Below are 24,205 nucleotides of genomic sequence, written 5' to 3'. Positions count from 1 at the left end.
TTTGTCACTGTTTTGCCTTCTGAATGCTCCTTTGTTGGAAACAGTTGTTAATGTAGGAAAAAAAATAATAAAAAAAAAAGCCAGCACAAACAACCACCAGAGCAACCTTCCCCTTCTCACCCCCTTCATCTTTCAGGGATACTTAACATTTATGCAATCTCAGATATTCAGAGGTGACAATGAATCAAAGAAAACTACTTAGACTCATTGATGTTGAGGCCTGAAGTTAGCTGAAGCCAAAATACTACTGTCCATATACAGTCAGTCCCTGTCAATTTCAATTTCTTTTGCCACTTGGAATAAATCATTGGTATTTCAAAATTAATTGCTCCGAGCTCTAAAAGCAAAGCTTTAAGTCAGAGAACACAGTACCACAGGAAGTGTTCTGCTACCCAAAATAAAGTTTTAAGTGAAGCGAGGAGGTTTGCAGCTTCTTTTTTCTCTGGAAAGTTTCCGTTTGTTTTTGTGTTTGATTTGGTTTTGTTTTGGTTTTGTTTTTTTTGTGTGTGTGTGTGGGGGGGGTTTGTTGTTTTTTTTTTTTAACAGGAACACCTTTCCCTGGAGTGCAGCTGAGGATTTTAGAAGCAGTTTGTGATGGGGAGAAGGAAGAGTTAAATTTAAGTATTTTATAGTTCTCTTAACTTTTCATTTATTAAATACTTTCCTCAGCAGGTCTGCGCTGCATCTTGAGACAAAGCAGTGAAATCAGTGTGTTTATGCCTAAAGTTCAAGTTTACTTTGCTGTAGCTTTCTGGAAGGGTGTGACATGAAAAGCTTGTGGTTGGGGCCACATGGTTCGTGCTGGACTGTGTTTTTGTGAATGGAGGCAGAACTCCAGTTCTGACTGCTTGTCTTGAGGAATTGCTTCGGAGATCAGCTGTCTCATTCACTGGCAGAAAGAATGACTCATACATCTTCTGCCTTGTTTGGCTCCAGGTCATTGTTACAGTGGATAGAGCTGGTTTTAATTAAATATTAACTCCTTTTGTCCTGGATGCTTGTTAATGGGGACTTTTTAGGTTTGTTTACTTGCAATGAGAGCAAGCTAACAAGCTCTAGTTTTATATTTTTTGCTTTTCCACGTTGCTTTCTCTTTGCAAAAGGAGCTGTCAGTTTAGCTTTTCAAAGGCTTTTTACAGCCTTACAGTCTAAAAACTACAAACAAATAGTAAGTATTTTTGTGCTGTGAATATTTGCTTTTGGCAAAGTGATTTTAACTCAGTAGGTAGTGAAACTGTAAAATCTAAATTGATAACATCCTCAAGATCGTTATTAACACTTCTGTACACTTCCCAAATCCTCTTGAGACGCTGTAGCTATAATCAGCAGAAAAAGAAAACTTTTGGTAATAATCTAGACCAAGCTTGATAGCTTATGCTGCAGATGTTGTCTGCTTCAGGAGTCTGAGACTTGATGGCTCTGAATGTGGAATGAACTAATGTAGCTGCTTCTGCTATTAGCAGTAAAAGCCACGTGCTTAATATCCTTCAAAACCTTTTATTAGTCTTTTGGAATATACTTGCCTTCTCAAACCCCCATAATTAAATAGCTCAGGGAAATATGCTCATGCAGTCAGATGATAATTTCAGATATCTTCTTCAATTTTCCTCTGAATGGCAAAGTGAAAAAAAAAAAAAAAAAGAAAAAGTTTTGGTCATGTATACATTGTGTCTTGTTAACAGAAGACCACTGGAGATTTTAGGGCAGCCTTGTTCAATTGCAGTGTTGGTGAATAAAAAAGAGGAAATGAATGGCATGCGTATCTAAATGTGCAGACAGTTGCAACGCTGCAAGTTACAGGGTTTGTTGGACATTCAAGTTGAAGTGTCTTTATCTGTATGTTTAATATGCTGTAAACACTGTCTGTAATTAGCCAAATTTCAGGTAAAAAAGGCCCTCTTGTCTTTGAGTAGCGCAATGAGCGGATCCCAAGCATTTGCTGTCTCACAGCAAGATGCTGGTGGAAGTCTATGTGTTGGGCTGATGATGGTTTCTCACATTTCTGCAGTGTGATCACGTGTGACTTTCATTTCTGCTCATTTAAAAATAATACCAGACTAAACAAAGGAATAATTTAAGTTCTCATTTCCAACAGTTAGTGAGTCCTTTTAATGTATTTGTATAGGCTTGTGGGCTCGTTTCTAAGGTAGTGATGCTACTAAAATTAGATTCCAATAGGAAATGTAGGTTCCTGGTTGGAATCTTTTGGATGTTGCTGTTTGTTTTGTTTATATTTGGCAGGGTTTTAAACACTTCTTAACTTGTATTCCTTCTCCTACAGAGGCTTTTAAGGCTATGTCAATATTGTATTTAAAATACATTTTGACAGCGTAGTCTCCACCTATTTCTAGAGTACTGATAAAGTGCTGTGCCTTTATCTCGGTTAAATATGCCTTCATAAATTTTGGAGACCCATGAATGAAGCATATTTTTCTTGTTTACGCCAGACCAAATCAAGGGTAATAACAGTATCTCTAAAGTAGTATGCTGGTTTTTCATGAGGATACAACCAGATGTATTTTATTTTTTTCTTACTCTTTGGCTGGAAAAAAACAGACCTCATTCACTGAGTCATACATATATCTCTGCAACAGATTTGTGCTGCTGTAAGTGAAGTTAAACTGATAAAACCAGAATAAACCATCAGAAAAAGCAGTCTGGTGCACAGAGTCCACTTTGGGAGGTTATATAAGATTCATGTCCCAGTTCTGCAATCTCCAAATGTAGCCTCCAGATTTCATCAGGAGGGTTTTTGTTTTCTTTAAATTTTTTTTCAGATTTTCTGGAATCACAAGTTCATATATATATATGTATATGTACACAAAACCAGACACTTTATTAGTTACAAATTAGAGTCCTATTAACCTCCTCGCTGCATTTTGAAATGATAGCTTGCTTAAGAAAAATGTGTGGGATGTCTTCTGTAAACAACAAATTACTTAATACAATTACTTTAACTTTGAACATACATACAAACCCTTCAAAAACAACTGAAAATGTAAGAAATTCTTAGGAACTGTTTTCCAGTAAGATATCTTGATTTCTTAACTGGGTTCTCCGTGTCAATCAAATATTTTTCATTTTTGTAAGGAAAATGCCTAACATTCGCATGCAGTGAATTGCATAAAAAGTAAAAAATTGCAGAGTATTTGAGTTCATACTGTTCCTGAGTTAACTTCTGGTAAAAGTTTTGTGGTTTCTCTGAAGGAAAAAGAAAACTAATGTATCAAAATAGTGGGAATATTTTGTTTGGTAAGCTTACATATTTTATAGAAGTTAAAATTTTAGGAGCTAACATCCTCAGAGGTACTGTTCTCTTCTAAAAAGATAGGTTATAAAAAAAAAACAAAACCAGACAAAACCACAACAAAACCCAAAGCAGCAATATCTATGGGGTTTTTTTCCGAAGTAATGCTAATTGCACTTTGTGTATTTATCTTACTACTACCTCTTCTCAAATCTGTGTTTGTAGGTTTCCCAAAGGCATTTGTTCTTAAGGGGCATTTGGTACAATTAAGACAGCAGGACTTTACATTTATTTTCAAGAGCAAATAATTTTTTTGTATGATGAGCCTGATTCTGAGATTCTTACCCAGGGAAAAAAACCTCTTAGTTAGGTAATGAGAATTATTTCCTGAGTAAGGAATGGGGTTCTGGTCCATAAAGAGTACCGTAGTGCACATTTCAAAACACTTGTGAGTAATTATAATTAAGCATCTACTTTTAAATTCAAACAAACTCTGTTAAGACCAGTGGCAATTACACATATTTAAATGACATATATTTCCTAAACTTAGAAAAATGTTCTGAATGGCACTGAAGTTATATTTTGTCATTTAATATTTAATGATGTGATAGTCTCTGTTGTGATAAATAATTGTATAACCAATATTTACCTCCCAAATCTTGTCGGGTAACCAGATCATGGCAGATATTAACTTTTAATTTTAATCATATGAATTGTTTGCTTGTGTTTAGACAAAACCTGTGTACGTGGAAATATTTTCAAACAGAAAATTGTATGCAACTTCACAGTGATGATTTTAGTTCGTGCATGGTGAGGACAATACAATAAAGTTAAAGGCTGTAAGCTGGCTCTCTTTTGGGATGTACCCAGAGCCAATCATTCTCCGAGGATGCCACTTCTCAACATGATGTTCTGCAGTTATTAGAATGTATCCACCTACAATATATGTTCAGTGGTATTTCGGCATAAATATGATTTAATTGAGTTCACAACATGGTGTGAGAGATGGGTAATGGCTTAGATATACAATGAAAAGGAACTGTGGTACCAGAGGCTCAAAATTGTGTATCAGCAGACCAAGAAATTATTGCAGTTTATAGCTCAGGTTTGTGATGGAAGTTTCCGAAAAGCAAAGACGATCTGACACAAGGTGAATGGATGATAAAAATGATTCTTGCTTTAAGTAATTTTTTTTTTTTTTTTTCTTCCTCCCATGTCTGAAAAGTTGTCATTGAACCAGGAATTCTGTGATCTGGTAAAATAGTTCTTTTTGAGAATTTAAAAGAGTAACAAGAGACCCCTACTGAGTTGGCTGACTGCCATGAAAAATGTGAATAATTTTTAAGTTAGCTGAAGGTGCCGTAGTTTGGGGTTAAAGATGCACAAGCATTAAACAATAGAATTTGGGTTTATGCAGACTTTCCATGCAGATATTTTGAAAATAGAGACTGATGGGTTTTTACCAGTGGTATAGTAGGTCCAGGTGCTCATGCAGGGAGTGAGGCAGGGCCAGTGCCAGTGTCAGCTTTCACATCCTCCCGTCCCCAGCGCTCTGTGCCGAGGTTGCTCTGGGCTTGCACTGCATCACACAGCTTCACCCCAGGGTTTATCTGATATTAAAATGATGCGCTTGCCTGATTTTTATACCCAACAATGATTTAATCTTGGCTGTGCTTCAAATTAAGCACAAGAGTCTTTATTTATGCTTTAATGGCTTCTTTTAATTCTTTCCTTATTTTTTGTTTGTTTGTTTTTTGTTTTTGTTTTCCTTTCTTCAGCTCAGGTACCTGACAATGACGAGCAGTTTGTGCCAGACTATCAGGCTGAAAGTTGTAAGTATAGTATGAATAATCACTTTCTTAAAATATATATATTTGTGTATTTATATTTGGGTTTTCATATTTGTTATTTATTGTGTCATCTGCGGTCACGGGTTGTTTTGTTTCTTAGTTTTTGTTTGGTTGCTTTTGGTTTTTTTTTTTTCTGGTTGGTGACATCAGCACAATGAATAGAGAAAGCAAGTGGTGCTTTGACATGAAGCCAAAAGAAGTAGTTCGGGCTGAACGTATAACCTTTAGCAGGGGGCCCTGTCCTTTAATTCCCACTCCCCAGCCCCAGGAAAGCAAGGTAAAAGTCATGAAGCCACTTTGTGGAGATGGAGGGAGCTTCTCTGTAGATTGAGGAGAGCGTTAGCCGGTACAGACCAGATCCTGTGGGACATAGGACGCAGCTATGCAGAGCAGACGTTGAGCTGCTCGGTACATTTTGTGTACAAAAAATAAGTAAAATGGTCTACATAATCAATCAAATATAGTCACCGCTGAAGCATTTTGAAGTCATCTTAGCATGTGGCATTTTGTTGATGAAACAAAATTTCTCTTTGAATTAATAGAAGGAAGCAGGAGTTAAGTTAAGCTGTGTGCTTTGTATTATTTGCTACTTTATTTAATATATGCGCAAAGCTTTGGGGGTTTTTTTGGTTTTTTGGTTTTTTTTTTTTTTTGCTCGTACCCCTCAAATCTCTCATTTACCTGCTGAAGTGCTTTTCTTCTGTTAAACGTTTGCTAGCCTTCACTGTACCCGATGTTCTGTGGCTTTGGGTGGTTGCAAGGGTGTAGTAAAGAAATGGCATGAGAAAGAAACATTACCAGAAAAAAAGTGTAGACTTCTAGGACCTTCTTTAGGCATCTTTCTTCCTCATGGCAAGGCTTCTCTGCATCATCAGAGGTCTCTTCTGAACAGTGTCTGCTGATTAAGGCAGAGCACATGGTAGCTCTTCTGTTTCACTAACTAACTGAAATAATTTACTTTATCAGAACGAATTACAGCAGTTCACTAAACCAGAGAGCTGTTAAGTACAGCATTAATGTTCTGAACTATTATATTAAAATTAAAGATATTAGAATGTATTACATTAAAATAGTCTTTAAAGTATAAATTCAGATATGTGAGGTTTTTTACAAATCTTTCAGAGGCTTTTTTACTGTTATTTAGAAACTGCTTTAAGAATTTATTATGTGTATTAATAGCAATACTTTTGGGGGAGAAAAAAAGGTTTTCTTTGTCCCCTGGATTCTGATAGTATACTTTGACAGCAACAGTTTTATTTGGTTTTTGGTTTGTGTTTTTTTTTTTTTTCCAAAGAGTTCCTGTATATGTATACACCGAGTAAAAATTATGATCACTTGTAAACTTTTAAAGTTGCCCTTTGTAGCACTATTCTCCCCAACTCTGACTTCAAAGTCTTTTGTTGTTTTTGTTTTTTTTTAATTATTAAATTATGAAAGCCCAAACTATTCTGGAAGTTGGAAATCAGATACATTATCCAACATATGGAGTTGTGTCCAAATATAGACATGTATGCATACGTCCTTTGTGTAAGAGTACAAAGTTCAGTTGGGCCTTCTATTAACCCACAATTATCGTTACACAACAAGTCAATGATTCTTGGAAAATAATTTGTGAACTGTGAATGAAAAGCCCCATTGAAGCTGGTCCCTGCTTTTGGTGATAAAGAAATTCTCCTAATATGGATTTTATTAATGCTGTTGTATTTCGAAGTTCCTTAGCCACAGCTTACACAGTATTATCAAAGGAACATTTATTTCTTCATTTCAGTTGGTTTCTTTATCTTAAGTAAAGGTCAGGAGAGCTTCCTGGAGAGTTAGTCTGGCAAAGGTTATGGAGTTTCAGACACACTCTTGGATATAATGTGTGTAGCTGTGGGCTCTGTGAAACAGGAGCGGAGATCAACATAACCAAAACCATGGGGAAATTACTGCTGCAGAAGTAGCACAATTGTGACTGTTTTCTCTAGGATCCAAACCTGCCTTCAAACTCTATTATAATGACTTACTATGTATCCTCTGTGAGGCTGTATGTACAGTGCTCACCCTGTTACCGGCAGCAGCCTGGCAGGGGCACTTGGCTTTTTTCTTTTTAGTATTTTTTTTAAAACATGGGAGAGGATGTGCGGCCTTCCATCGGTTCGGTATTTAACACACTCATTTGAGCCAGAAATGGTGAAGGACAAAAGGAAAAACCAGTGAGTGGATGAGGTCACAGCTGCTTTGCTGTTTAGGGGCAACCAAACTGTGGTCAGCCACGTCATTTGTGTTTGCTGCACAAATTTCAGGTATGGAGCTGTATACAGGCAGGGTGTGTGTGTGTGATTTGCAGAATATGTAAAGAAAACTGAAGTTTGCCACTGAAACAGTTATAGTCTGATGTCCTGTTGTGAAAAGTAGTGACATTTCATTGCTAGATTAATTGCTTCTAATATGAAGTAGATTAGTGGTCTTAAATTGAAAATGGTATAATCAAAAGGCGTTGGAAGAAACTTGCAGTAACAGGAGCAATGCTGGAAAGCTGTGGTGAAAGCTTCCTTGGCTAGAAATTACCAGGTTAGTCAACTCATGAAGCAAACATGTGGAAGAAGGCAGCAGAGGAATTGATACTGCCAAGAACGTGTGCTGTGTCCTAGCACAGAGAAGGATTAAATGCCCCTTAAAGTGCCGAGGCTTTTGCATTTGTGTTCTCCAATAATGATTTTAGCTAGTGAAACTGCACTGGTATTAGTAACTAAGGGAAACATTTAGTTTAGATTAGATATACAGTTCACTTTATCCACTTAAGGATTTAACTTCAAAGCTAGCTTGGGACCGTGAATATTTCAATTATGAGTTGCTATTAAACTTGAATCAGTTTTCAAAAAGCAAACATTATATATATATATTTATAGTTAGGTGTGGGCTTTAGATATTAGGAGTGAGGTCAACAGCTAGTGTAACTTTATGTGATATTATTGACGTTCCTGGCATTATGTGTGTATCTACTAGTTAAGAAACCAGCATGTCAAGCTTCCCCTTAATGCTTTAAACTTCACATTACCTGTTCAAAGTAGAAGTTACTTCATTATGTCTTCTGGAAAGTCGTCCTTCCTACCTTAATAGTCTTAGAAATATCTGTTTCCAAACTTTTTTTTTTTTGTCAGTGTCTAAATCCCCATCTTATCCTTGTATTACCTTTTTATTAAATATTTTTTAAACCTTTAGTACATAGCCTGTTCAGATGAAATTTGAAAGACAAATTGCAGATTAGTTTCTCATAACCCTCTGCTTTCTACAACAACAGAACTTTTTGAGTTATAAGTGAGAAAAGAAACACGTACTGAAATGGTAGGTTTTTTTTTTTTTCTTGCAATTACATTGGAAAAATATTACAGTTGCACATTAAATAGTATAATTTTCTTCCTCTTTCCATTCCCATAAGAAATAAACTTTCACAAAAAAAGAGTGAGGAGTCACAGGCATTTACTTGGAAATTCTGTTAGGCAGGTTGTTTTTGTCCCATTCTGAATCTGCCTCTATTCTTCAGCTGACCTTCAAGTGCCTTCCTAATGACTCTTGTGAAAAGTTGTATAAAGCAAAAGTGCAAAATCTATTGCTCCCAAAAAAAGTGAATTTTTATTCTTTGTTTTTTTTTTAAAGATGACACTTTTTCCAAATTCAGAAGAGTAAGTTAAGCTGTTTTTCTGTCTGTATAAAGTCAGTATTCACGTGTCAAGAAGGGTGACCTGTGTTAACTTCCTCAGATAAGGTTTCCTATTGTTTCAAGTCCATTTTCATATACTGAGGAGGAGCCAGATCCTGAACGGGCTGTAAGCAGTGGCGAGGCTTTCAGGTACTGCAGAGCAGCAAGGACTTTCCAGTCTAGAAGTAAAAATGAATAAAGTTCAGTTTGCTCGAATTCAATAGCTGTTGAGGTGAAGATTGCTTGCTCCCATTGTTTGGATGGTTTCTATGACAGACACAAGAGGAAGTAGGTAGGATTTGCTGATATTTAAAGGATGTAGTTGGCAGAGAAAACTTGGTATTGTCAACAATACACTGATTTGTAATTCGACCTTGGTACATTTGGTTATAAATGGGGATTACCCTGCACCGAAGTAGATTGCCTGGTGTCTTAATGGGATATTCATGTTTCGTATTGTTTTCATAATAGAGCTTTACATTGATTTGTTCTTCTGGATTTTGATTTTTCTTCTTTTTCTTCTTTTGCCCTAAGATGTAGGTTACTCATTTAAATTACATTATCAACTCTAGCTTTTGTCTTTTTATTTGTTATTGAATTTCTGCTAATGAAGATTTGTGCTGTGCTTCACCTTCTTGACGGGTTTCCTTCCTTCTCTTTCATTTTGTTTACTGTATTGTTTCCCTGACCATCACAGCCTTACTTAACACTGCCAAAGGGTAAATGTTAATGTTAGACCACAGCTGTTGACAGTAAATGGGAAAGTCTGGCTGTAAAATCCGTACTTCTCCATGTCTGAGTAAACTTAAAGATAGGAAAAATACTTTTTTAGTAGTGATTTTTTCACTGATCTTTCACGACCTTTATTCTTTCTCTTACCTCTTTTTTTTTTTTCTTTTTTTTTTTTTTCTTTTTTTTTTTTTCCCCTCCAGGTTTAGCAAAGGGGTTTTTTCAATGTAGATGCCAGGAGCCTTAAATTATTCAGGGATGTGCTTTTTAGATGCGCTGGCTTGCAATCTTTAAAAGCCTGTTAAAGAGAGGGATTCTTTACATAGGCTTCAGGTAGCTGTAGTCTTCTGTCATTTTAACTAATGGCTTAGGATATTCCAAATGCAGTTTTAAATGAGGAAAAGCTTTAATATTTATTTACATCTTTGAAGCATACAAAATCATTATTTATTTTCCAGTATCATTTCTCTTCTCTTCTTTTCTCTTCTCTTCTCTTCTCTTCTCTTCTCTTCTCTTCTCTTCTCTTCTCTTCTCTTCTCTTCTCTTCTCTTCTCTTCTCTTCTCTTCTCTTCTCTTCTCTTCTCTTCTCTTCTCTTCTCTTCTCTTCTCTTCTCTTCTTTCTTTTTTTCTGTGAGTTAAATTTCAAAAGCTAATTTCAGACGTGAAAGAGCATTTCCTGTTTACTTGAGTATAGCAAGAGCTGGTGAGCAATTGGTAGAGGTTAATTTTCACTTATTCTGACATAATTTGGAAGGGAAAAAACCCCCACACGATTAAAACAAAGTGGAAAAAAGCAGAGTAATGTAAGTTCTGATGGGCCCACTGAAGTCGAAAGGACAGTAGTTTACTAGGTTTGATTTTGTTTATGATGCAGATTAGTTTAATTTTGCAGCTCCTAGGAAAAAAAAAATCAGTGGACTGAAAAACCCGGCATTTTTTAACATGATGATTCACTACATAGGCAGCTGGTAGTCACGTCTTGGTAGTGCACAATGTCCTAGAAATTGCAGTAGGTAATGTCTCAGTTGTCTGTGTGTGGCAAGTTGCAAATACCAGCGTGTTTTCAGGTTCATGTTTTTTGGTTTGTTCTGTTTTGATTTTTTGGTTTGGTTGTTTTTGATTTTTTTTTTTTAATGGTTTGTCTTTGTTTTTAGCGTCTGTGTGGCTGGAATCACCTTTTCTCTTAAGAATCGTTCCTCGACCGCGATACAACAACGGGCAGTGGGACAAATGTCCTACAAAGTGTTACCAGTTATTCTTGGTGCTTAGCTGTTCCCTGGTGTTTTGTTTCTTGCCACTTAGCTTGAAACTACTTCCTTTCATAGGTCAGGCATTGTCAAATACAGAGACATTTACTTACTTGTTTTGGTGCATGCCCGGCTGTGAAAGATTCTTTCTAAAGGGCTGCGAGGGGCTCTGTGGTTTGTTCCTGCCCTTAGCTTTGCATGACCTTGGGCATGTTGCTTAACATCTTTGTTTCTCAGTTTGAAGTAGGTACAGAAATGCATGTATCACTGCTGTGAGATAGACAGCTTTCTTAATGATCACTTATCTAGAGATCTCAAAAGCATTTTACAAAGAGAGTCCAATGCAATTGCTGTTGTAAGAGCTGGAGAGGTCAGACTGAGAAGTCGATGCTGACCACCTTATCTCCCTTCATAGTTGCCTTAGATAGCCTCACCTCTTTGTGTCCCTGAGCACTTGTTTCTTTTGTTTAAAGCAGGACTGAAGCTGTTACTAGCTGTTAACTTTTTTCTTTTTTCCTTTTTTTTTTTTTTTTTTTTTTTGCTTTGTTTCCAATTCTCATTCAAAAGAATTAGGAATTGGTGTCTTTCGGAGAACTTAGTGGGCTCATTTTGTGGTTCATCGCCAGGCATTAGACAGTGCTAATAAAGATTTTTTTTTCCACCATTCTTCCTCTGGAGAATATTTGGAAGTATTTTCGCGACCTTTCCAAAATTGCTCGATTTAATTCTTGAAAAAGTTTTACCAAGAGGCAGGCTTTAGATCGTAATGACTTTAACTTGTGATCTTAATAGTAGAGAATTTGTGGGTTTGCTTTTATTTTTAGTAAGCAGTTTCTGTTTATTTGCATTTCTGCTTGTATTTCTATAATAATTTTCAGCTTTGAAGGTGCAAGAACTTTAGGTTCTTCTGGGTTGTCGCAGTGGTAGTAGCTCGCAGACTGTAAATACTGATGCTAGCAGACATACTGTGAAACAAATGGCAAGACGGCCATCGAGTACATAGCTTTTGATTTTTTAAAACTTTTAAAGTGGTAACTACTCCTTTCAGAATGACCTGCATGCTGTGATGTGAATTTTATTGCTAATGAGAAGGTACCTCTGGGCATCCCAGAAGAGACAGCAGCCACATTATGCAGATCTGGTTTAGCTGCACGGAGCCCATGTGAACCTGATGGTCTCCAGCTTTCTGGGGCATGAAGGAGCCCAAGGACCTGGACAGGGCTCTTCTGGGGTTTTGTCCCCTTGCCTCCCCCTGGCCTTCCGCTGGCATGTCCTTGCTTGGCCAAGCTCTCTGAGTTGCCTTTCCTCAGAGCCCCATCCTCGTTTGCTGTTTTATTACAGATTAAAGGCTTGGGTTGCATGTGGAGGTTATCAGCTAATGAATAAACTTCAGTCATCCTGTCCTGTGATAAATCTGTCTTGTAGATCAAAGATGAAGCAATGTAGACCTTTTTTCTTTCAAATGGTAATTTCTTAAGGCTGTCAGATCACTTCCTAAAGTCTGTTTACATAAAAACAAAAACATTAAGCATATTTTATTCAAAATGTTGAATTTTCAGTTTTGAAAAAACCTTCTCTTTCGTCTCTGAGGAAGCCTTGCCTCCTCCCTTTCTCTGTAAGGACTCTGAAGATCCCATCCGTGGAAGTAAAGGCGAGCCTCACATTGTAATTAGAGTCACGGCAGTATTTTCTTAAGTTATTTCTGTTATTTCTGTTTAACGGTTATTTCTGTTTTAAAAGACAGTTCTTTAGTTAATTTCATCAGAAGTATATATATGTATTAAAGCATCTCTTCAGTTCCTGTTATATTCAACAAGGTATGCAGAAATTCCTTTCAACTGTATTTTCACACAGAAATCAAACAAGGCAGATATTGAAGGGTCTTGTGATTCTATTTTGATACAAAACTATTGTTCTCTTTAAACTGCTTTCTTTGCAGTGTTTTTGCAAAATATGTTTTGTATTCTAAGAGCAGCTTAAATAATTACTAGAAAATCCATAAGCTCTGGCATGGTATAATATAAGGAGGCAGTCTCCGAGCTAAGTCCACTTCTATTTATTTCATAAGTTTCTTCTGGTACAATGTATTTACAGTATGTATATTTTTATTTAGTTAGTTTTTATTTTTTGCTTCTGCTTTCTGCCTCAGCAACAGCAGACAGAAGTCAGGCTCTCCCACAGACTCTGGTAAAGTTTTCAAAGGGCATAGCAGAAGGAAAAAAAAAAAAAGAGAGAGCGACAGTCCTCAAAACGTCAGCTGGGCATTGGAGAGTCTGTGACACATTTATGTCATTTTGGACTGATACTGCTAGCCCTCTGTAAGCATACCGGAAAAACAGCCCTTGTTTCATGTTCTGTGTCCTTTTGTTTTGGTCCTGTGCATTTCAGCACTGGGAAGTAATTATGATGGAGCCACTTAAAAGCTGATAAGTATGTATAAATGTTGATATTTATACATTTTTTTTGAGATTTAAAGCCTTCGGTGTTTTTTCTAGGAGTGAACCAACCTAGTCTAAACTGGTAACTGGAAAACTGATCACTTTTTCAAGGCAAAAAATCACTTTTCTCCAGTCTTCCCGGAGAATTCTATTTTCCTTTCACTTACTCTTCATGTTCTCCTCTCAGCAAATTACTCTTACCCATTCTGGATTTTAGTTTGACCTTGATGAGGTGAATAATGAAGGGAGCTGTCTTGGTAAAGCATATCTTTATTCTTACATACCCAAGCTGAGGATTATGCATGTTAGAAAAGAGTGAATCATTAGCAACTTTATTTCTGGTTGTCTCTTTTCCCGTGGCTGTTTATGAACTTATTCAGCAAATGTGGTTGCCAGTAAGTTAATGTAGTGAAATATTTTTTAGCAGTGACATTTACTGCCAAGTTCTGCAGTCACTGAATAGGAAGGTTATGACTGGCCAGGTTTTTGTCTTTAAATTTATATATTATGAGTCGTCATCAAGGACATTTGAAAAATTACGTGTGCAAAACCCATTCCCAGCCTTGCTAATTTGATCCTCTTTGCTCAAATATTGTTTCCTTTCTGCTTCTAATGTATACCTAAAAAAGATAAACAGCTTTAATTCTTTTAGTACTCAGTCTTCATACTGAAGCTCAGTGTAATGTTTCGTTGTTAACCCATGCGTGAATAAAATTTCTCATGACAAAGCCTGACCATAAATGGAGACAAAAGAGAATTTGAAAAGTGTCAATATTCAGTAAAGACCAAAGTTTCAAGCATTTGGGATTAGAAGTTGGGAGCTGGCTTTATTCAGGTGTGTGTGTATATACACAATGTATACTCAGTGTGTATACATACATATTGCGTGGATATGTGTGTGTGCATATGCATATGCATACATGCACATAAGAAATATACATCCCATGAAATTGGCACTCTTACTGGTGGCATGCACGTGTAAAATAACCATACAGCTTCAGGAGCAATTGGCTTAAAAGAAATCTGTAGTGTGAACGTTGGTAATGTAAGTTCAGTGGCAAGTTTCATAGACAAGAGTGCATTAAGCACTGGTGAAAGCCTTAAATATCTGCTGAGAACCAGAGCCTGGTTGCAAGTGATGAAAATTCCACCAATCTCCATAATATGCACTTTGCTAAGAGTCTTTGTATATTGGACTACTTCTTTAAGTTGTGACTTTATGTTCACAGACGTAACCACTTCTGACAATGGCTTCCTTTATTTCTCTGTTGAATCAGTGATAAAACTCGGGAGCTGAATTTTATTGACTTATGTCAACGGCCTCCACCTTTTCCAGTGGAGACTGCAAGTTTTTTCAGTGCTTTTTGGTAGTGAACTGCAGATGTAGATTTCAGCCTGTCTTGAATGAACTGTAAGCAGTATCTGTCAGAGTTGCTGTGCTGGCGAACATTTGTGAAAACTGAAGGACTAAGGATGAGTATTTAGACCTGTGACAGACTCATTCTTTCAACAAAGTAAGGAAAAATCCCATTTGCTACTCTGAGTTAGTTACTTGTTTCATGAATGCATAAGTATTTTTACTGTTAAAGGCAAAAATCAAATTAAAAATTAATTAAAAATGCAGTTTTGTTCATATTAGTGCCTATAATTGAAAGTTGCTAAAATAAAAGCAAATTGTAAAAAATCTTTTCAATTAATTGTCTAATTCATGCTATAGAGAGCTTACTGTGCAGTCCATTTCATTATTTATTGGCTTCTCTTGCTTTTCAGTATTCTGGAGTTAGCTGACAGGCATGATTATCCATCCTTAAGGATAAACTTTTATTATGACACTCTTTTATTATTTATGGGGAAGCAAACTGGCATGCTGATTTTTAATCTCTGAAGTTAGGCTCCTAAGACTGAGCTACTTCAAACTGGAGGCAGCCTTCTGACACCAGTTGTTTAGGTTATGAACAACAAATGGCAGAACTAGAGATTACATGCAGTTTCTTTCATGTTTTGTCCAGCTGCAAGTGTAAGATTATTGGCCTTCTCATCTGTAGCTGGCTATCAGCTCTGTGCATGAATACATCAGAAAAGAACAACAACAACAAAAAATAAATAGATGTAACTTGAAAGTTGTCCATAAGAGGGGAAATGAAGTAGAGTCAGTTCCTCCTCATTTTCTGCTGTGGGCATGCTTTCCTACATACCATATTGATGATACCTTTAAAACAATAAATACAGAAGTAAAGTTTATTGTAAAAAAAAAATTGTAAAGTTTATTGTTACCTTTGGAACAATTAGTTTTTATAATTTCCAAAGCTTTCTTCATGATTCTGTTTCTACAAAACCTATTAAAATCCAAACTGGAAACCCTCAAACTGCAGATTTGCCTGAAATGGGAAGAGAGTGTCTCTGTATGTGCCTGTAGTTTGTGTGTGTGTGTATAATGCTGGGATAGTATCTCACCTGGCTATTTTAGTAATGGAAGTTACATATTACTTAGTCATTGCCTCTTACAATTTCAATTAAATTTTGGAAATTGCTACAAATGGAAATCCAGACCTCAGAAAAGCATACAGACCCTGATTTAGTGGCCAGCTCTTCTCTTTGCATTTAACTCAATTGATAATTGCCAGGTGGAATGCAATCTAAGTTTTCTCCCAGGGTTGGTTTTACATTAAGGACCTTCCTCTTAAGCAGAAGCTATAAAGGTGAATCGCCTCTCCTTGTACCCTGCCTGGGAGCCTGTAGAGGCACATATACTGTAAGTAACTTCAGGAACAAATGCCCCAATCTTTTTTCAGGATTTTAACCCAGAAAGCTGACCTCCTGTTTCACTGTGGGTTCCTGGAGGTTGCAGATCCAGTATAGAGGGATTAAAAATTCTTTAGATTCCTCCTTCCCCCTCCCCCCCCAGTCATGTTATGCTATTCACGGGTTTTAGATCAATTGCTGCAGAACCCAGCTAGTTTAATTTTTATTAGGTTACTGCTTCCTCCTCCAGAGCCCTAAGCCTCTGTTTATTTTGGGGGCAGGGACAGAGGGAGAACTAGAGGGAGAACTTTTCCTTCTGCCTCACCTACTCTCCTCAGACATCAAAGCAAGCCAGTTTGCTTCTCCTAGCTTAATCCTTCCTTTCTCCCTCCCACCACTGTTCTGCACATTTCCTTGTATTTTTCCCAGAATTATCCAGTGTCTGTGGTATTTGTCAGCAGGTTAACTTTTGCCATGGAGGTACTTGCTGGGAGGTACTTGCTGCCCTCTGGGCAGTGCTTTCCCCTGAGCTGCCTGCAGCTGTGGGCCTCATGCAACCAGTCAGGTAACTGGAAAGGAAGGAGAGCACTGCATGAAGGGGCAGTCTTGTGGCAGTTCAGCTGGTTAGCACCTGCCCAAATATAATATCAGTTAGACCAAAGGATCTGTGGAGTCCTAATAAGGTGTTTACTAGCAGCAGCCTCTTTTTATCTTGGAATTCCTCTGTCTTTCAGTTTAGGGAGTATGTTAACTTTTATTGTTTACTGAATGCTCCCATCCCTCCTCTCAACCTTCTTCTCTAGCCAGGAGGCTTACTCTTTTGAGTGGGCTTTCTAATTTTTCCTATACTGAACATACAGGCTTAAATTTTCAACTGGCATGGTCTTCTTAAATGAGAAGGCAAGAGGCTGCAAATACCTGAATTATCTCAGTGGTGCCCTCATCACTTCCAGTATCAGAAAACTGCAGGTGTACCCTCAGTAACTCTAATGAATGTTTCAGAAGTTGCAAGAGCAAAGACAAGCAAATGAGAGATCTCTTGCACTAAAAATGGGTATTTATAGCATTGAGACAATTGTTAAACTGTACATTTATTTCCAGTTTTGAAATTCCATCTAGAGGAATTTCTATGCTGAACAGGAAGAAGAGTGTTGTGTTTAGATGACAAGCTGTGCTGTAGGGAAGTGGCATATGTCTGCATTATAATGATGATTTTGTTGGTCACCTTTTCCCCATGTATAAATGCCCCCATATAAACCTGCTTTATGGATAGTGATGCAACTTTGATGTGCCGTAGGTACAGTGAACCTCTCAGTTCTCTATGTCAGCATTTTTTTTGGCCTTGCCTGTTATTCTCAAAGGCTTTACACTAATGCCAAATCATCGTAAAGATAGGGGGAAAATAAAATGGATGTATAGAATTAACATAATTTAAGGATGAGCAGATGATTTAATGAATTTAGAATTTTTTAAACATTACTTATCTTTTGTGCTTTAGTCACTAAATATGTAATGCTTTTTTACTTAAAAAAACAATCAAATAAAGAAAACATCCCCCCCAGAAAAAAAACAGGAAAGGGAAAAACCCCTCTCTCTTAATCCAAAGCAAGAGAAAGTTGTTTTAACAAACAATACTTGCTAATCTAGATGCATTACTGAAGATTTTAAGATCCAGGATTTCCCAATATCAGCTGTAGGAAAATGGGCTGTTATATTCCATCTTGAAACTTTATAGCAGTAAACAGGATAAATTCCAGCTTTCAGTGCAGTTCATCTTCTCCTGCTTGCTACTTCCTAATTCATTTTCAGACTCAGTATCTTCTCATGCCATGTCGTCTGAGAACACTCCATGTAGACTTGGAGGACAAAATCCTACATTTTGGTCTTTTATTCTTCACCCCTCCCCAACCCTGAGGATTTAAAAGACTATAATGTAGCATTTGTGCAATGCAGTATTCAAGCAGACCGTTAATTGACATGCACAGTATTGTATGCTTGAGACTGGAAGAGAAAATAAGCAATTTGCTTAATTCTGCAGAACGAGTTCTAACTGTTATTAAAGTGCATTTGTAGTTGAATATTTTCCAGTAAAGGTGACAGATTACTTCAAAGCTGGTATTTTCTTTTTGTTAAACAAGGTTCTCAAATAGATCCATCTTGCCTACGTATTCTATTCTTGCCAGTTGGCTTTGAAAGCTGGTTCTTGGGCTCATCGTTCAGAACTAGCTTCCAAAAAATGAGGTCCCATGCTGTTTCTATCTATTGAGCTGGTAGGGGCTGGAAGGATCTGATCTGAAGCCAAAGCAAAGACTGAATTGATGGAATCATATATAATGGGTTTGCCAAGTACTGCCCAGTCATGAAGTTCTATTTTCTGGAAAAGGGCACTGGGATGAGGGGTGATAGAGCATTCACTGTGATAACATCTATCTTCAGATTTTCTTCTTTGGACTTAGAGCCAGGCCACCACAAAGGAAAGAACTAGTTGAATGCAGTTTTAACATATTTATGTTCTTTTCCTCTCTTCCGCATGCTGCTTCCCTATTTTCTCCTCTGTCACGTATGCATGCATTTGAAGAACAAAAAGCTTACTTTATGATGGTATGAAGCTTTCATTTGATTGTGCATGCACACCCAGAAAAACCCATGCAGGCTCTGTTTCAGGTAAATGGCCACTGCTCAGTGGACCTAGGTAGAGGCAAGTTGTCTCTGGGGCCTATTTCAGCATCTTAAGTTTAAGTTCTAGTGTTCTAGTTGCAATTGTCAAATGGAGAAAACTACCAAGATCAAGAACTTCTTCAAAAAACTACTTGACAGGTTTGTTGGGTTCCTCTCCCTTCCTCTTCCCCTCCCCCCCTCTCTCCCCAGCTTTTCTAGCAGCTTTCGTTTCTGAGATAGTGAGAGCTCTTGTCTGTGTTCAGTTTTTATATAAACTGCCAGGATAGTCTCTAAAACCACAGTGATGATACACATCTGTGTGTCAGATATCCAATTTGTCACCAGTTTCTTCCAATATCTGGCAGAGAGCAGGACCTAAATGAAATCCAGTTGACTGGAGCTCAGCTAAGATCTGATAGAGTTGACTTTGATGGATGAAATGGTTGAAGAGCTTGGTGGAATCTTTGTAGATACAATCTGTTCAGCCACTTTTCAATCAGTTCACAGTCTCCAAGTCTTGTTCATCTTTGCAGCTGTTGCAGTGGTCAGGAACAAAATGTTTTGTTGTTTGGTTTGGGTTTTTTTTTTGGTGTGGGTTTTTTTTTTGTTTTTTTTTTTTGCTATTGTCCAGGCAAGAAATTGCCTAGGGTGAAAACAATTTCAAATCTTGCCTCAGTCATCCATGCTTGTAGTCACTTCTGTCCAGCTGTTGCAGTAGTCTGTGTGTAAGCTTTGATTCAAAAACATTGGAAACAGTTTAGCTGGAAAGACTCAGCTACCAGCCTCCACTCTCTTTCCATCCTTCTAATCTCTCTTTATCTGTCACCTCTCCAACATGTTTTTATTTCAGGTTTTGTAGTATTCTAGGCTGCATGCTGCATTCAGCTGTGGCAGGAGTAACCTCTGGAGTATGAAGGAATGATCAGCTGGGTCTAGCACCTGCTTCAGCTAATTCCCCCTGTGCATCCCAAAGTAACGTTACCACCACCAGTAGTAATTTTATTACTGGTAAAATTTCTCATCTTAAGGTGTAGTGGGATGAAAAGGAAAGAGCTCCCTGCTTTGGCATCCTGTGGTCTTTAATCAGATACCTATTAAATAGCCATTGAAATTCAAAGTGCATCTATCTACAAAGATTTGTAGCTCAAAGCATAATGATCTAGAGATAAATAATCAATAAACAGCCTCCAGAATGCAGAAGACTATTGTCTCATAAGTTAAATATACATTTTTGAACCCTCTTCAGAAAATATATTTAAAGCCTGGCATTCCCACCTAGAAGGTCATATAGAAGTATTTAATTTTTATAGCCCATTGCATCAGATTTACAAATATCTATACTGAATGTGTGGTTCTAGTGGTAACTTACTGTTGCAGGAGTATTTCAAGCCTCATATGAACCCACAATATTATGTTTGATTTTTTTTTTTTTACCTGTCTACAGATAAGAGCACCTAGGTCATTATATCACCTGAGAAGTAAGCAGCACTTTACCCTCCTTGATGAACCGTTCAATAAACTGTTTGTTTACTGAAAGTAGGAATTTTTTAATTGTTATTAAAATGCCTACCTGTTGTACTTACAGGATAAATAATTTGTTTGAATCATCAGGTGAGTGCTGTTAAGTTATAGTGAGCGAGAAAAATAGCAAAAACACGAATTAGGGCAGTTTAGAAATGTTATCGCCTGTTTTGTCACAGACATAATTCACATCTTTCTTCAGGCACTGTAAACAAGAGAAATGGTTTAATGGCTCCATAAAAGGCACTCTGTGCTGATAGCTGAGATTAGACCCTCTAGTAATGGATTTTTGTGTGTAGGGGGAAGGGGAGGGCTTGGCGGAGGTAAATGTACTGGAAAAGAATCTTAGAGAGACTGTGATGTATCTGAAGTGCCTGCTGCATTTCTGTGTGTATTGGGAGATAGATCTAAAGTGTAACACTATTGGCTTTATCAGTACAGGGGCCTCCTCTTCTTGCTTTTGAAATTTTACCAAGTACTAACTTGGGTCACCTCAGTCAGTCTAGCACCTGGGGTTGTGGTGGTATTAAATGTTTTTACATCTTCTATCTTTTCCTCTTGCTCTTAAAAAGGTCAAATCCCCCTTATTCAGACGCATTCAAGAAATCTCTTTAAACTTACATTGCCTATTAACAGTTTTGCCCCAATCTATCTTAAAAATGAATGAGTTTATCTGCTAAATCAAGTTTAGATGGTGGTTTGAGAGCATAAACGTGAAAAGCCACTGTGAGCGTTCAGCAGCGTCATGTTCAGGACATCACTTAACTGTGGTGCTCAGTTCCTTTTCTCTGCAGGTACACAAAGTCCTCAGACTTTATACACATGAATGTATTATTACTTTGGAGCTCACCAGCAAAGGCAAGGTTGCTCCTGTCATTTGATTTTAATACTGTAGAGTAAATGCCCTACAAGTGCTGATAGCAAAACATATTTGCCTTTTTGGTCAGTGTAGTCAAGACTGCCTTCTGTCAGCCAGTGCCACTGAATTACCTGTAATATTATATGGCTTTTTAAAATATGGTTAAATCAATTATTCCTCAAAAAATAAAGCCAGATTTTATTTTACATTCTGGGCAGGAATCTGAAGTTTGAAAATTATAAAATAACTTTTTGCTCAGAGGAGAAATTACTTCCAATTTCACATAAAATATTCCTTACTTCTTCATCTTGCATAGCCGTCTCCTGAGCAGAAAAATATTTTCAACCATTGTTTTTATATTTGATGCAATGCATTTCTGGGTTTTTCTCAAAAAGAAGTGATTCAGTTCTTTCTGTATGGAGGTAGTACTTTTCCTGTTTCCCTGCCTAGAAAGTACACAAATCAGTCTCCTCTGAGGCAAACGGATTCCTGCTTTAATTTGAGAGTCCTTAATGAAATTATTCTTCATTTAGATCTTAAACTGGGTGTTATTATGAACAAAATGTTTGGGGATTAGGCTGTTGACATCTAGCAAAGGAGACTAGCACTTCAAAATAAGTGGTAGCAGGTTTCACCCTGTGTTTTTGCATGTTCTGCATGAGTTTACTTTGTGGCGAAATTACTGTTTTATATAAAATCTAGGTCTGTGCAGCAGCGCATTATGTATAATACACAAGCTCTCTTACTCTGCAGATATAAATACATTTATGCACAGAGAATGTGAATACAGTAATGTAGTATACCTTAATCAATTCACAACAGATTGTACCAGACCTGCTTGCCTTATATCTGCATGTTGGCTTCAGAGGAGCTTTAGACAAGGGCTGGGAATTGGGTCCCTTCCGATATCAATAAGGAAAGTCACCTCAGTAGTTGAGATGAGGTGTTGAAGCCATCCATCTAAATACACATTGTAAGACTGGTTGCCTTTCAAGTTGGGAGATAGTTATCTCTAAGTAATCAGTCGGGATGAAATCATGGCCCTTGGTCACTTCTTAATAAGATCATTATTAAGGCAGAGTGCCCCTTAGTTTAATAGGGTTGAGACTCTGTTCTGGGGTTAAGTAAAAGGAGTTTGCCATCAGGAAGAAGGAAGCGGTGAGGAGATGGTTGTTTCAAATGTCATTTTGTTAATTTGGATGTGTTGGTAGCTTGGTATGCTGCACTAAAATTAGATTTTATAAATAAGCAACCGTGCTTCCTCAAAAGAAAACGGCTTGAAAACGTAATATAAAATCCAGCTCAGTGTAACAGAGTGTGTGTTTAGAATCTGTTTTTATAGGTACACTATGAGTGTCACACTGAAGTGATGAGCAATGGGTGGAGGGTTTTAATGTTGATACGAGAACTGTGTTGAATAGGTGAAATTTTGTTGTTGGAGTAAGTTTGCCATCTTCAGCCACAGTTAAGGTGCAGTATGAAAAGTCAAAGTAGCCTTCATGAAAAGGCCCCCTCCAAATCCAGTATTTTTCTCAGGCTGCCGTTTTTCCCTTTCTGCCTCTAAAAGTGTACACTTAAGGAGTAACAGATAAAGCATGGTGACTGTGTCAGGGGACCGACCGCCCGAGGAAGGCTTTAAATTTTACAGCTACATTATCTTTCTGGCCGTAGTTAAGATAAAGATCTAATATAAAATCACTTAGGACTGTAATACTTTCCCTAAATGAAATGAAGGCGTTAACCTACTTGATTTGATACACTTATAAAGCTGGGAGGAAGGTGAGGTAAACTTTAATTAAAACTACAGCACAGATGCCTTCTAGCACTGTGCCCTGTACCTTGCTAGGACTGTACAGTAAGCAAAATAAAATGTACCTCGCAGCCGAGGCAGCAGGCTGGAGCCGTGTTCAGTGAAAGTAATTTAATTAGTGTTGATCATGACTCCAGATGATGGTGATTTGATAAGGAATAATTTAGTACTTAACAGCCTTTTACATGCACCAACTCCATGTGGGAAGGTAAAGCAAATTGCACAAAATGAATGTGCTGCTTTCGCTTGTGCCTGTGCCAGTGAGCTGGAAAACTGCCTGTTAGCAGACGTTCAGGCTCTCAGCGCTGTGATGAAATACCCAGCCAGTTCTCTGCACAGGGCTGTGGTGTGGGAGTCTCTGTACTCCCGTTATTTAAAAATAAATAAGGGAAGTAATTTTTCATAACAGATTAACTCTGAGGAAGCAGCAAAGTTAAAATAATAATAATAAAAAAGAAAATAAAACAGAGCAGCGTGTGGCCTTTGTGCGAATATGTGATTCTGGCTATTAAAAAAAAAAAAAAGTCTTGTAGTTGTTGAGTTGTAATTCAAGCCAGAGATTGCTTACCTTTGCATCAGAGCCACTGTCCTGGAGCTATGGGGCCCATCATATGTGGTCTGTGTATGGTGTGCATTATGTGACCAAGACATGCACAAAGAGCCAGCAGTAAAAGTTCAATAGCAAAAACTCAAAACGAACTACTGGATGTCAGTCTGCTTTGCAATGAGTGTTGGAAAGCTGGCTGGGCTGCATTTTGCCATATTATTCAATGTGAGAATCTTTCTTAAAGATGTCCATATGTTTGTTTTTTATTTTTTTAATTTTTATTTTAGCTTGAGTCTAGACAGTTTTACTCAGACAGTTCTTTTCTTGTGATGTTCACCAGTTGTCATCTGTGTTTCTCAAGTTACTGTTCTGTGCATACGTATTTGTGTACCTGTTTTACTGTCTGCTTTTCTTTTGTAATATTTCCAGATAATTGACTGCTATTCAGCAAACATAGAAACACTTTTAGATGCAGTTCTTTAGAGTTTGGTGAAAATATGTGCAAAATAACATAGTGCTAGCTTGCAGATGTCGCAGCTGAAAGACAATAGTAGTAGCTGTCATGTAACATGATATGAGAGAACCTGTTTGAGAGAGTTCTCTGAACATTGTTCAGCCATAGGAAAAATAAAAGGTGAGAATCTGGAATCCAGATCCTACAGACACTTCTAAATCAGAACTTATTGGTTCTGATGCTCACTTATTTAGACAGAATTTCACTTACATCCTTCTCTCACCAAACGTGTGCATTTCTGCAGGTGCATTAGTATCAGAAAATGCATAGCAATTAACAAATTGTCTTTCCTAATGTTCAGGTAAAAGGCAAAGGGCAACATGCTACTGGATGGAATATAGTAATGGTCTGATTTTGTGCT

General features: G+C 37.4%; 1 protein-coding gene across 9 annotated transcripts in view; it reads left to right on the top strand.

Annotated features, from left to right (window-relative positions):
* ETV1 (ETS variant transcription factor 1) overlaps nucleotides 1–24,205 on the top strand; it is a 67,190-nt gene that overhangs the window by 8,370 nt on the left and 34,615 nt on the right. For 6 of the 9 annotated variants that reach the window (XM_071735347.1, XM_071735354.1, XM_071735349.1 and 3 more), the window contains one exon: nucleotides 5,026–5,079. In XM_071735347.1, the coding sequence (XP_071591448.1) occupies nucleotides 5,026–5,079 (54 nt within the window). Of the gene's footprint in view, nucleotides 1–5,025; nucleotides 5,080–6,979; nucleotides 7,383–8,964; nucleotides 9,072–24,205 lie in introns of those variants that run through there. The other 3 variants (XM_071735351.1, XM_071735352.1, XM_071735353.1) reach the window with 3 other exon arrangements.

The sequence above is a fragment of the Heliangelus exortis genome, chromosome 2 (assembly GCF_036169615.1).
Source record: "Heliangelus exortis chromosome 2, bHelExo1.hap1, whole genome shotgun sequence".
In the NCBI taxonomy this organism is placed as follows: domain Eukaryota; kingdom Metazoa; phylum Chordata; class Aves; order Apodiformes; family Trochilidae; genus Heliangelus; species Heliangelus exortis.
The sequence above is the reverse complement of the archived record's forward strand: the minus strand, read 5'-3'. Positions and strand labels throughout refer to the sequence as shown.